We start from the raw sequence: 13,440 nt of genomic DNA on the forward strand, positions 1-13,440 counted from the left end.
TTCCTCTTATATTTCTTCTTCAAGTATTGAGTTGCTCTTTTTTGTAGGGTTGATGACAATGATAAAGATGGAGACTTATTTTCAAGACTATTGTCCTATCTTATCCACTCATTTATTTACATGAATACTTGTATATATTGTTTTTTTATTTAATACTTTGTTTTATTATTGTTTGATATGTATTTAGTCAATTATGAGATTGTTTATAGGGCCACATCTACCTCCCATTTTCTTTGTAGTATATCACAACTTAATAGGCTGAATGAATTATCAATCTTTTGACTTTCTTAAAAAAAATTATAATTATTTATTTTTGTCAATCCCAAGCCTTACTTGTAAAAATAAATTTATTACGGTGAAAGACATTTTAGTAAGAAACCAGTTTATATCACAATATGTTGGGTAAGTTTTTAGCCAAAGTAGCCCTCCCGGTATAGTTCAAAACTTAAATATAAACTTAAATATAAGACTAATTGTATTTAATAATTATTGATCCAATCAATTATTTTTAAATATGTCTTTAACTGAATCACCGATTTGTATAGAAATCTCACACTTTATATATTAGTCGCTTAGAGTTCGGAAGACTCTATGAACTAGTACAGGGAACTATTATCTGATTCAGTAACTTAATATTTTATTATATTTTTTATATCTAATCAAGATTTACTTTTAAAAAAATTAAGACTAAAAAACTAAGACTAACTAATTGAGTTCCGACTTACCTCAAATCAAACAAATCTATAAATGGACGGCTTATAATTAAAATAGTATTCAACAAAAAAATGACTTATATTTAAATTTTAAAATAAATTAAACATGTAAGAAATATAAGGGGCGACTTAAAATAGTCAAAAACTCTGTCCCTCGTCCCCGTCTCTCCTCTCTCTCTCTCTCTCTCTCTCTCTCCTAAACGACATAGTCCTCACTTCTCCCGTCTCCGCCCTTTCACCTCAAGAAACCCATTCCCCCAAAAGATCCCTTCTCCTCCAATCCTAATCTTAACCCTAACCCTAGATTTCCTCTCCTCGATACTTAGCTTGCATTGGCCTTCGCCTCCATCCACGGGAGATCTTTCTCCCTATGTCTCCACAAAGAAACGTCTCCTCTGGCCTCTTCCTGATCTCATTCTCCCTTCATCTACTAAGAGCTTCGCGTGCATCGTATCTTCGGTTCTGAGGTTTGGAAAAGGAGAAAGTAATGGGATTCAAGTGCTGCGGTCCCGTGATTTGGGGATTGATCCTGGTTTGGGCTATCTTGGCGTCTGGAGAACCTGATCCAGAGGAGTTTGAGCGAGCGTAAGTAGGGATATGGCGTATTTTGATGAAAAAAATGTTAAATTTCTTACTTCTTGTTCACACCGGTGTTGAAAAATTGAATCTTCCTATTAGAAAAAAATAGTTTGCTTAAATATTTTTGCCAGGGACGTTGATGCACATCTGTTTGCTAATGAAATTTGATTTCGTGGAAATTTCTTAGTTACTCATTAGAACTGTGATTAGGTTCTCAGGGCCTTGCCGCATATATTAACTGTGACATTTATAGATTCCCCATTGTGGAGCCGGATGATGGTCATACTAAACTTCGTCTTTCAAGGGAAGGTCTGGAAGCGATTCAAAGAATTACAACCCCTATAGCGGCTGTTGCCGTAAGTCGTAACTTTATTTCTTGTGGAAAGCTAATTAGTCAATCATAATACTGGTTAATGATTATTTGCTAACTTTTGTGAGGAATTATTTTAAGCAATTTCATTGCAGGCAAAGTTCAAACACCTTTGATTGTAGAAATTTCTATGCAGTTTCTATTTGATCCTTAATCAGACAGGCTTCAACTTCTTATAATATCATGTCAACACTTCTATTCATATAAAAATTGCCCCTCTGGACACATCCAAAATAATTTGGGCAAAGTTGCGAACTATCATTAGCATGGCCATGTGCAAGGATGGCATATACCAACAGGGAAATGATGCAAAATCTTCTATGATTATGAGAAACAAATAAATATGATGCAAGTGCTGCTTGTTGCTTGTTGTCAAATTACTTATTCTAGATTACAAGTGCTGCTTGTTGCTTCTATTTTGGTTCATAAATTGTAGTTGCAACTATTACTTAAAGTGCATATATCTAAACTTCTTACAACTTTATAAAGCTTGTAGTCAATAATGAGTGCTATATGGGGTCATTTTAACTTCTCTTTTTTTCCCTCACATATTGGCTAAGATCATGTCTAAAAGATGTGTTCTTGGTGTGCTTATCATAGTAATGCACTTATTTCGGGTACTTCTTGAAATGAATGGTTTTTTCCTCTAAGTGTGAAGTAAAATATGCCACTTGTTGCTAAGAATGTGTTAGGTATCAATTGTCGTGAATCACACTATCGGTAATTTCTTTAGTACTCTTCACCGTTTTCTCTGCAAACCCATCCTTCTATATTAGCTTAATCTATTGCTTAGCTCATCTTTGAAAACAAATTGCAGAACCATCTCCTTGTAGATTATAGGTTACGCCCAGTTGTTCTCCAATGTTGTCCTGGCCATATAGAATGACATTTTTCTGTACATAATATTTCCTGGGTTACAAAAATTTTGGGATTTACACTATGTTATCATGGCTGAAACATTTTTGTTCATGCCTCATTTTATATTGATTTCAGGTTATTGGTCCATATCGATCAGGAAAATCTTTTCTTCTCAATCAACTTCTCACCCTGTCATGTGATAAAGGTATACTTCATCAGTTCATTGTGGCTTTTGTGCTTTCTTTATGTAAGTTAGAAAATGATCAGATTGATCGGATATATGCAGGCTTTGGTGTCGGACATATGCGTGATACAAAAACAAAAGGTTAAATGTCACTTAATGAATTTTCAGAATGTTTTATTTCCATGTTCTTTGATCTGTTCTCTGCAGCAATCATGAGTATGCTATTTGCCAAATATTTCTCATGCTGTGGAAATTTACTAGGGATTACTAAACATGTTTTTGATGCAGGAATATGGGTTTGGGGTACTCCAGTGGAATTGGTTATTGATGGTTCAAAAGTGTCTGTCCTATACCTAGATACTGAAGGCTTTGAAAGTATTGGGAAATCAAATGTTTATGATGATAGGTAATTATTCAAAATCAACCTTACATGTGCTGATTCTTTAGATTTTTCTGTTATGCGTGCAAGTTACAGACATACCTTTTTAATCCAATGTATGACAGGATCTTTGCTCTGGCAACTGTATTGAGTTCTGTGCTTATCTACAATCTTCCTGAGACGGTTTGTTCTTTATCTGGCTTTGTGCCTGTAATTTGCAACTGAATAAGATCTCAAATTACGATGCTAGATCTGGAAGTTGGCATTCATTTACATGTCAAGGATCATTTTTGTCATTTGTTTATCTTGTAGATTCGTGAGGCTGATATATCTCGATTGTCATTTGCTGTTGAAATTGCGGAAGAATTCTATGGAAGGTATTTCCATATGTTAGTTCCATTTAAAAATGCTTCCATACTATATTTATTGATTGTTCTGTTCTAACATCCTTTTCTTAATTTCTTCTGTTTCCGTGTGGTTAACAGAGTGAAGGTAACTCACTAAACTAAGTTTTCTATCATGTTAGTTGAAATTACTTAATGTACATATGAAACTATTGGATATTACTGCAGGGGCAAGATGTTGCATTTGAGCCTGCTAAGCTCCTGTGGCTTATCCAGCGAGATTTCCTTCGTAAGTTTGTTCATTCTCTTTCCTAGATGTGATATTATGATAATATGGCCCTAGAAATGTACATCACACACTATACTTGTCGGCATTTGAGTCCTTGGATGGTCTAGACATTTGATTTAAGTCCCTCTAATTTATGAATAATGAGCAACTTGCTTGTTTACATGTTATTTCTTTCTCATATATCATATATTTGACAATCTTTCATGTCTTCTTTTACTATATATATATAATGCTTTGTGCCGCTAAGTTACATGTTCACTTTGGAAATGATAACTTTGATGATACAGAAGGGAAATCAGTTCAAGAAATGGTGAATGAAGCTCTCAAGCGGGTACCTAATACTGGCGGTTAGTTTTGGTTCTGTCCATCTCACAGTTTTATATGATTCTTATGTGTTTGTGAAGCCATCTTAAAGTATTCAATTTTCTATTATATTTGTTATCGCAGGAGACAAATATCTCGATCAGGTACTATACATAAAATTTTAGTTGTTGTATGGAAGTATCAAGGGATTGTATTTTCTTCTGTCAAAATTTATGTGCTTTTTCCCTCTCTTCATGAAAGATCACATTACTTTTTCTCGTGAAATTAGATAAACCAAATCAGAGACTCTTTGGCAATTATGGGGGATAACAGTACGGCCTTTAGCTTACCACAGGTGTGCTTTCGTACCTCTTATTGCTTACCACAGTTTGGGTATTAAATCTTTGAATTTCTAGACTAGAGTTACTATTGTTTAAGAATAAGTAAAAGGCTGTTTTACTTGGTTACTTCTGTATGTTGTTCCAATAATTCAGAGACCATGTTAGTCATAGTTGGTCCTCTATATTATATAGCAATTATACATACAAATTTGCCGTGTTTTGTCCCCTCTGAAATTTTCCTATGGATAGTTTCTTGGATTTCGTTATTCTTCTGAGACAAGCCAGTGTTTATTAAATGTTATAAGATGCAGGGAGGCTAGGTGGATTACATGTTTAATCATATAAAATGCTTGTTATACTAAATTAAAAGGAATTTCGGTCATTGTAATCTAAACCTTTTTAAACGATTTTCCTTTACATAGACGTATCTCATGCCTAAGTGGCACTGCTTATATTCTTTGGTGTTAAAGTTTGTTTTAGAAAATCTCTCTTTCACATGAAGTGTTAGCGGAGTTTCACTATAGCAAGATGATTGCGTTAAGAAGCTAATAGTTTAAAAGGAGGGGTTTGGAAAGAAGAATTATAAGAGAAGGGTTGCTGAATATTTTGTACCTTATGATACAATTGGGAAGGGTTGCCAGGTTTAGGGCATGCCAAACAATCAACTGAAACCCGCATTATTAGCAAAAGTGTTTGAGTTAACAAGTGAAAAGATAGAATGAGATCACCTGAGGTAATGAAAAGTCCTGGACTTTCGGGTTCAGGTAAGTGGACATTTGAGAATCCTAGATTAAAATTGATTCTGAAAATGCTTGCTTGACTCCTTATTGACAAGGTAATTGGTGGAGGGACTACTTAAACCAAACAATGTAGGTCTTGCATGTTTGTATTTCAACTTTCCAAAGTAAATCTGTTTTGCACAAATAGAGCTATGTTATCTACTTATCTACTCATTCCTCAAAGCATGTATTGACATTTAAAATAATAATGGACAACTGAACCTGTCAATGCTAACATTGTGTTATGATGCTTGTCAAGAAGTTCTTGATTCTTGTCATGTCTATATATATATTTCTTTGGATGTTTTAGACATTTGGTGAAATTTTTGGCAGCCTCATCTTCAAAGAACAAAGCTTTGTGATTTGAAAGACAGTGAGCTCGACCAAGCCTACATAAAAAAGAGAGATCAATTGAAACAACTTGTTGCATCCATCACAAAACCAAAAATTGTGCAGGGTAAACATCTAAATGGAAAGGAGTTCGTCTTGTTTCTAGAGCAGGTTGGTTCTGAAGAACAATTGTAATTTCGTATTATTTGGTATAATCATTCTTTGAACTTATCTATGTCTACTGGTGTATAATAAAAAGCACCCAACCAAAGTAGATCCACATTATATCGTTTATGTTCTTTCAGATACTTGAGGCTTTGAACAAAGGAGAAATTCCGTCAACAGGTTCCCTAGTTGAGGTTTTCAATAAGGTTATTCTTGAACGTTGCTTAAAGGTGTATAATCAGCATATGGACAATTTGGGTCTACCAGTACCAGTGAGCAAATTGCAGCACTTCCACGACGAGGCACAAATTGAGGCGAAAAATCTATTTGACCAACAGCATTTTGGTCGCCATCATGCTGCACAATCTAGCCTCAAACTTGATGATGAGATACAAAAGGTGCGTCGGAGAACATAGTACAAAGAATGAAATATAAAATTATCACCGAGGGTGTTTATGTCTAGATAATTGTACTTATTATTGGTCTTGCTTTTGAATAAGCCTGGGAAGGCACATTAGCTAATTTATTGAGATTCCAAGACAGCTTAACATATTAAAGCTCGATTTTTGTAATTTTTTCCTTAAGATGAAGACCACCTATGGAGATTCCAAGACAACATAACATATTAAAGCTTCAGCTTTTGGAAAATTTCCTTTAGATCACCTATCGTCTGTCAATTTAATATTACTTGAAATTGTTGTAGAACATCACATTTTTGCAAGTACTTCATTGTTGATCACAATGTTGATTGTCATGTCATGCTTTTGCTGAAGATTATAGTTTATGGTTTTATGTTGTGCGCATCTCTCTGTTATGTTCTTCTCTTGATTGACTGTGGCCATGTGTGAGTAGATTAACTTTTTGTGGTTGTACTATGCTAATGTGATCTCCTGTGTAGGTTTACAGAAATTTCCTTCTTGCAAACGAGTATCAGTCATCAAAATTATGTGAAGCACGGTACACACAATGTGAGGACAAAATGGATCAGCTTCAAGTCTTGAGACTTCCTTCCATGGCAAAGTTTAATGCTGGTTTTCTCGAATGCAACCAAAGTTTTGAAAAAGAGTGTGTTGGGCCTGCAAAAGGAACTTATGAGAACAGGATGATGAAGGTTAGACTTTCTAAACGTATCTATGTTTTATTCCACATGAACATGGGAAAGCCTAGTGAGATTCCATTAAATTAGGGTTAGATTGCATAACTCTGGATCGTCAGAAATAATAGCATAATATTGACTAAGGATACTAGATTGTCTTAACAATCTACATGTGGCCAGTATATGTGTTCCAATTTTGTAGATGATAATTAGTTACATCTTTTCGATTGTACAAGCCTGCCAATATTTAATGTGCTGAGTTTACCTAAATTAAGTAGTAAACTCATATTCCTGTCCTTCCAACTTTGTCTTGCGCCATTTTTTGCTATTGTGAGCATCCCTAGTGTAATGTGTTATTGTTAGTTTCCACGTGTAACATTCTAAGGTGAACTGAAAATATTACAAACAATAAAAGTAATTCCTATGTACCATAACTTCAGTTTTTCTTGTTACAACATATAGTGGTTGAACACAAATGTCGACAAACACTATTAAAGAACATAAGTTATAAGATGAAGCATTTAGTTAGTTCTGAGTAGTATTTATTGATACAGTGTAAGCTTTTGTTTCTAATGAGTCATGTACTTTAGTTACAAAGGCTAGCATATTTCTGTATCTATCAAAACTTTCAAGAACCATTTCCTCGGCCCATTTGATTCAATATAGGGTTTTACAATCAGTAGTGGCTTTCAGTGCCACCTCTTTCATGTTACTTCAAGGGCTCATTCATGATTATCAGAAGCAATATATCAAGATATTTAATGCTTATCCAAGTAGGAAGAAAATGTGGTTTGCTATTGATTTAGTCCAACTCTTAGCATTATATATTGAACATAAGCTTGGGCATGTTTAAGAAATAACTCTATTTTGTTTTTGTAGCTTTTAACCTTTATATGCATTGACAACAACTTAAGAGGTCAAGTTCTTGATGTAAATGCTTTAGTCAGATCTTTTGCCCTTAATAGTTGTGCTGACCAAATATCTGTGATTATCTTCTGATCTCGGAATTCTTTACTGTGACTTCCATCTAATTGTGAAATCTATCTGTGGCTTCAGATGCTCGGGAGGTCTCGTGGTCTTTTCATCAAGGACTACAACAACCGGCTCTTCAATTGGTTGGTGACCTTTTCACTCGTAATGGTTGTTATGGGTCGCTTTGTCATCAAGTTCTTTTTGCTCGAAATTGGTGCATGGGTGATGTTTATCTTCTTGGAGACATACACAAGAATGTTCTGGTCAGCAGAGTCATTGTACTACAATCCAGCTTGGCATATCATAGTGTCTACTTGGGAAACTATAGTGTACAGCCCTTTCCTTGATCTGGACAGGCAAGTCATCCCTTTTTCTTTTCACTCTTATGGTCGACCCTCGTATGGTCGAGGAATCTTGACTTGTTTGGCAACTCTTCTTCCTTCATATAGATTTAACTCACCAAAACTCTAAAGCTTAACCCATTATAAAACAGCAATTTTAATATTTTATATTGCAATACTCTTTTATTTATGGTGTTGAAACATTCTGAGAAGACTAAGAAGTAAATTTGAACTAAACAATTAGAGGTTTTATATTTTTAAATAACAGATGAGTGGCAGGAATTAAACTTAGGACTTTGCCTTGATACCATGTTAATTCTCAAATTTGTTAACAAACAGTTTTTTTATTTATTTCAATTCTAACGCATATATTGAACTTGATGCAGATGGGCAATCCAAATCAGCATGTTGCTATTAATTTTACTTCTATATTGGCGGTGTTATGGGAGGAGAAAACACGGTTCTCATTCCTTATTACCTTTGTACAGTAGTTCACATAGGGTTGGCTCCAATCGCCCAAGATCAGACTGATGATAAGAACTGAAGTCTCTATTATTCTCCTTTTCACGATAATAGCTATGATATATCTGTTGATTATCCATCCGAATGGAGGGCCTTATTCAACAGTGCCCTGCCAACGGTTTTCAGATTCTTTCTGGGCATCCTTTCTGGAGGCAAGAAATGAAATGTTCATATCATTGGGCATCTGAAATGTAGGAATATGTTGTGGTTGTTAATCAGAAATATTTATCTTCTTAATACTTCATATTCTTTGTTGATCTTCAACTAATCTCAGCCTATAAAATTTACAAATGTTCAACATGGGGATTGTCTTGTTTATGTGGAAAGTCCAGATTTATCTGTTTGTGCCTATCACTTCTATTATTTGCTTGTTTACTCTGGTCCTCGTTACCTCTATTATAGTTCCCTCGTCTGGCTCGGATGCTCATTGATGCATCAGTTGCGCACATCCAGTAGTCTGAATTCCGATCCGCTAGGCTGTGCCTGGCTCAAGGGTACTGATACCAATTGGTTAAATTTGTGAAACTGGCGGTAAGTTGACAGGAAGAACATATGGATCTCAGACCAATTTCTCCAATACAAGACATTTATAATCTTAGCAGGACTAGCTTCAGTATCTTAACATAAGGAACAAAGCTTAAAGTTGCAATCATGATACATAGCCAACCTATGCCAATCTAATACAAGCATGCTTGACATCTTTTACAAGCAAAGAGAGGGAGACCCTGAAGTCTTTTCTCTCAGCTTCATAACATATTACCACACCATGGCTAGAATCTGTTAGCACTAGCCAACAAGTTCTGTGACTGCTTCTCAAATCGAAAGCCATTCGCCATGGAGTTATCCGCCGACCAAATGAAGATGCCGTGAAGCTTTCCTTGCATCTTGAGAGTATTACAAGCGCGAAAAAAGCCGTTATCTGGGGATAAACCTCCACTTCCATCAGTAGAGAGACTCACCAGCACCTTCCCTCCCTCGTAGTTAGAGCTTTGCTGTGCAAAGTAGCTTAGAAACTGCGAAACCGTCGTGCTTGCATCATAGGCATAGAACTGGAAGTTGACATAGTCTATAAGGTTTCCATATTTCTTCCACAATGCTAAGTAATGTTTCTGGACTTGGTCATCATCAAAAGGAGCAATGGAAGCAAATGACACCACTCCGTTGTTCTTTAGTTTCATTACTAATTGTCCAATGCACTCTGCGAAAGTATTAGGATCAGCTTGGAAATGCTCGTAGTCGATGTCGATGCCGTCAAGGTTATATTGTTTGATGATTTTTGTTAGCGAGGATACTGCGTTATTGACCCAAGAATCTATGGAAGAAGGGTTGAAATATGCAAACTGACCGTTTACAGTATCTCCTCCTAGGCTAAGTGCAACCTTGACATTACCATTTCTTCGCTTTATAGAGGCTACTTGTGAGGGGGAGAGGTTACTACTGTCCCAGAAGATTTCAAAGTTACCATTGGTAGGACTAGCAGAGTTTGTGTAGTCGATAGCAAAGGAGAGGATGAAGTGGAACTCGACACCGGGATTAACCGGCACGTCCGTAAACCGGACGTTATTGAACTCTGCCCCGATGTACTCCCGGAAAAGCTTGGAGTCAATGGCGGCAGAGGGTGATGGCAAGAGAATGGATAAGAGGGTGTGAAGGAGAAAGAAAGAGGAGACTAAGTTTGAAGAAGCCATGGAGTAGAAGGAGGATATATAAGTTTCTTTTGCTTTGAGAATGTGCACTATGATGTCTCTATTTATAGACTCTTGAGTGGAAGATAAAATGACTGTCTTGAGAGTGTAAGGAAGTGGAGTGTAAGCATCCGTGTGTAGAAGGGATTAAACTTTGAACTAAGTCATAAGGTTGTCGAAAGATTTGTGAATGAACTTGGACGGCACTTTGCCTTGTTCTTTTCTTGGTAGCAGAATCAAACTGGATTTTTAATGCACTAGAAGTAGGGCAAATCTTTCAATCCTCGACCCATAAATTTGGGACGGTCCTACACAGGATGGGCCTGCGTAGAAGATAACTAACTGCAGATGGATGACTTAGGGAGTGTTGTTTTGGCATTAATGTAAGGATTCCTGGAGATAGTTTTGTCCTGACTGATGTCTAAATGCTTGGAGTCTTGTGGCTTCTTTATTTATTGGTTCTGGTAGACGGCAGTAGAGGAGGTCTCTGGTTTCCTTTGCCGTGGGATTTGGGGAGATCGCGAGTTGCACAATTGCATCTAGAAGGTTTTTCTTTTGAGATGAAATTGGTATGTCTCTGTAGAACTGGTGATTGGTTTATTGAATGTTGAAGGATTAATCAATTATTTGTAAAGATTAAATAAAAAAATGGACACTTCCTCCATTGGGAACTAATCATTTTACTTTGGGTCATCAGGAAACTTCACACCAAGGACAATCTTAAGAGATTGGGCATGGATCTTGATACACAATGTTATATCTTCTCTCAATGTCAGTTTTTGTCACACATTATTCATTTGTTCTGCTCAAAGATGAACATTTCTCTTGCTATTTCTTCTTCTTTTAGGAATATTGAGGTGCACGGCGAAAAGATCATATCAGTGCGAGAATAAGAAAAAAGAATTGACTTCTTATTTGCTATCATATGGTGGAAAATTTGGAAGGAAAGGGATTTATAGGCTTCATTGAGAGGTCAAAACAAATGGAGGATTAATTATTGACATCAAACGAACCTACTGCATTTGAAATATTTATTATCCAAAAATGCAAAACAAAATTTAATTTCTCACCTTTTATTCCTCTTTGTAATTCTGAACTTTTATTACCAAATATTTAATTGGGGCCTTGTCCCAAATTTGTCTTAAAAAAACAACAACAACAATAACAAAAAGCCTAACAAAATCCAGAGGTTGCAAAGAACAATCTGACAATTAAAATGGATGTTTTGCATCTCCTGAGCTTGCAAGTTAGAGCCCAGAATGATGTATACTTGACTTCAGAAACGAGCATCATAATCCAGGGTTTTGCTGGTATCAGTCTAATTTAAGCCAACATTATGAAAAATTAGCATATACTTGCAACTCAACAACCATCAATTTTGAAAGGCCAATTCTGCAGATGTGCACAACTTCATATCAGAGGCTCAGAGCTCCTTGAGAGAGCAAACAAGATGCAGTTGGGCTCAGTGACATGCATAACCCAAGACGAAAAATTGTAGACATTACCATCAGATCAACAATTTGGAAGAATAGACTCCCTTTTAGTGATGTTCTGAAACTTAACTGAGACACATCTTTCATAAACAGTAGCTTATTCAAATGTCAGTACATGAAACAAGGAGGAAATACAAGCAGCTCCAGAAAAGAAAATAGCAATCACTCCTATTGTTATTCAAGGAAATTATATGTTCAACAGTAAACCAAGTGACAGATGACCATAGTTTCTTGTATAAACACCAAATGATCATTTCATTTCGACTTGATGAGCTCCTCGACCTGGGGCATTCAAATGGAGCAATAGCCTGTAATTTATTGATACCACCATGGTTGAGGTGAAGCTTGAGCTACTGGTTATTGTTCTTGCGAGCTATCTCTCGAGCCATTTCACGCAGTTCCTCTGGTGATGGAGGCAGGGGGCCCTCAGGAGGATATACCACATAAGAACGCTGCAAGGAGACCATGATGTGCAGATCCAGATATAAGAACATAAATAGCATGAGTTTGAAATCGAAGTTATCAACCAAAACAACAATATTGGATTAGTGAATACAAAGTACATAAAAGTAGAGTCCCAACTCTATAAAACTCTAGGATTTTTAGTTTCCACAATCATTTGTTCATCAGTCAAAAAACTCGAAAATAATAACAGCTCCTGTAAATAGATCTTACGATTCAACAAAAGAATTTCACAGCCAAAAACGTCAGTTATTTAATTGGAAGAGAGTAGAGAGATATTAGTAGAAATTTTGTTCATCAGCATTACAGAAATATCAACAACGGGCTAAATGCATGTATACAACAGCTAGGATATGCATCGCCATTGTTATTCAGAGCAAAAAAGAAGGCAGTGGAGAAGCAAGTATAATAAGGTAAGTCCAAGTAAACAACTAACGAGAAAAAGAAAAGCAAAACGTCATCTTGACTACATAAACATTTTCATGCAATTTTCCGTCCGATGTACAAGGATTTCTATTTAGAAAATGTGAGATTTCCAACACTACTCCTTCCTTGTCGGCTCTTCAATGCCCTAAAGATCTAATTTTAGAGATCTTTTGCAGCATAAACTTCATCCATTCTATGATACTCAAAACAATAGTTCCTGTGCGAACAAGTTATTGAATCGGATCCAGTCTATTTCCACCAAATCTATTGCTCGCCCAAAGTTACCAAAACCCTAAAAAGAGTGGAATAGAATACAAGTTCTAATTGATTGAGGAATTCGACTTACGAAGCCCATGAGCTTTTGAAGGGTCTTAGATTCGGTGGCGACGGCGTAGGTGAGGACGATGGGGACGGTCACGTACACCGCGAATTTCCCAACCTCCAGCAGCACCCTCGACGTCCCAAACGACGACATCTCTTCTTCCCCTACGTTCCGCTCACCGCCTTCGGGCTTCTATTGTATTTTTATTTTTCGAACGTTTCATATTACACCCTAAATGAAAGTGAATTTGCAGTCCTACAGCCACATTATTTTCAAATGGAACCCTATACTTTACGAAATATTAATTGGATTCCACCTGCGAATACTGAAAATACTGGGGCCAAAACCGTGATAGTGCATTAATAGGGCTACTAATGGGCCGAATTAGGCCCATACCAACCACCCACCCACCCGGCCTTATGGATCTATTAGTTTCTGGGCTGGGCTAATATAAAGGTTTAAGCCTGGCCCAACAAAGATACTATTA

At 36.3% G+C, this 13,440-nt stretch overlaps 3 protein-coding genes across 3 annotated transcripts; 1 reads left to right on the forward strand and 2 right to left on the reverse strand.

The window, feature by feature from the left end:
* The first annotated feature begins 868 nt into the window (after nt 1-868).
* Nucleotides 869-8,883, forward strand: LOC140759567 (uncharacterized). The gene is made up of 17 exons (XM_073096163.1): nt 869-1,298; nt 1,546-1,648; nt 2,656-2,725; nt 2,807-2,845; nt 2,993-3,110; nt 3,209-3,266; nt 3,396-3,460; nt 3,569-3,575; nt 3,656-3,716; nt 4,004-4,063; nt 4,164-4,183; nt 4,309-4,374; nt 5,473-5,640; nt 5,775-6,032; nt 6,533-6,745; nt 7,787-8,058; nt 8,430-8,883. The coding sequence occupies exons 1-17, from the start codon at nt 1,201-1,203 to the stop codon at nt 8,572-8,574; spliced, it is 1,821 nt and encodes a 606-aa protein (XP_072952264.1). The 5' UTR covers nt 869-1,200; the 3' UTR covers nt 8,575-8,883.
* A 242-nt stretch (nt 8,884-9,125) lies between these two features.
* Nucleotides 9,126-10,270, reverse strand: LOC140759485 (chitinase 2-like). The gene has a single exon (XM_073096064.1). It carries the CDS (start codon nt 10,251-10,253, stop codon nt 9,336-9,338), a length of 918 nt encoding a protein of 305 aa, XP_072952165.1. The 5' UTR covers nt 10,254-10,270; the 3' UTR covers nt 9,126-9,335.
* A 1,514-nt stretch (nt 10,271-11,784) lies between these two features.
* On the reverse strand, nt 11,785-13,155 carry LOC140759234 (uncharacterized). Its single transcript, XM_073095734.1, has 2 exons — nt 12,978-13,155; nt 11,785-12,195 (listed from the first exon to the last, which is right to left on the reverse strand). The coding sequence occupies exons 1-2, from the start codon at nt 13,104-13,106 to the stop codon at nt 12,094-12,096; spliced, it is 231 nt and encodes a 76-aa protein (XP_072951835.1). The 5' UTR covers nt 13,107-13,155; the 3' UTR covers nt 11,785-12,093.
* Nucleotides 13,156-13,440: the final 285 nt, after the last annotated feature.

The sequence above is a fragment of the Typha angustifolia genome, chromosome 4 (assembly GCF_048772165.1).
Source record: "Typha angustifolia cultivar Huaian chromosome 4, ASM4877216v1, whole genome shotgun sequence".
Lineage (NCBI taxonomy): Eukaryota > Viridiplantae > Streptophyta > Magnoliopsida > Poales > Typhaceae > Typha > Typha angustifolia.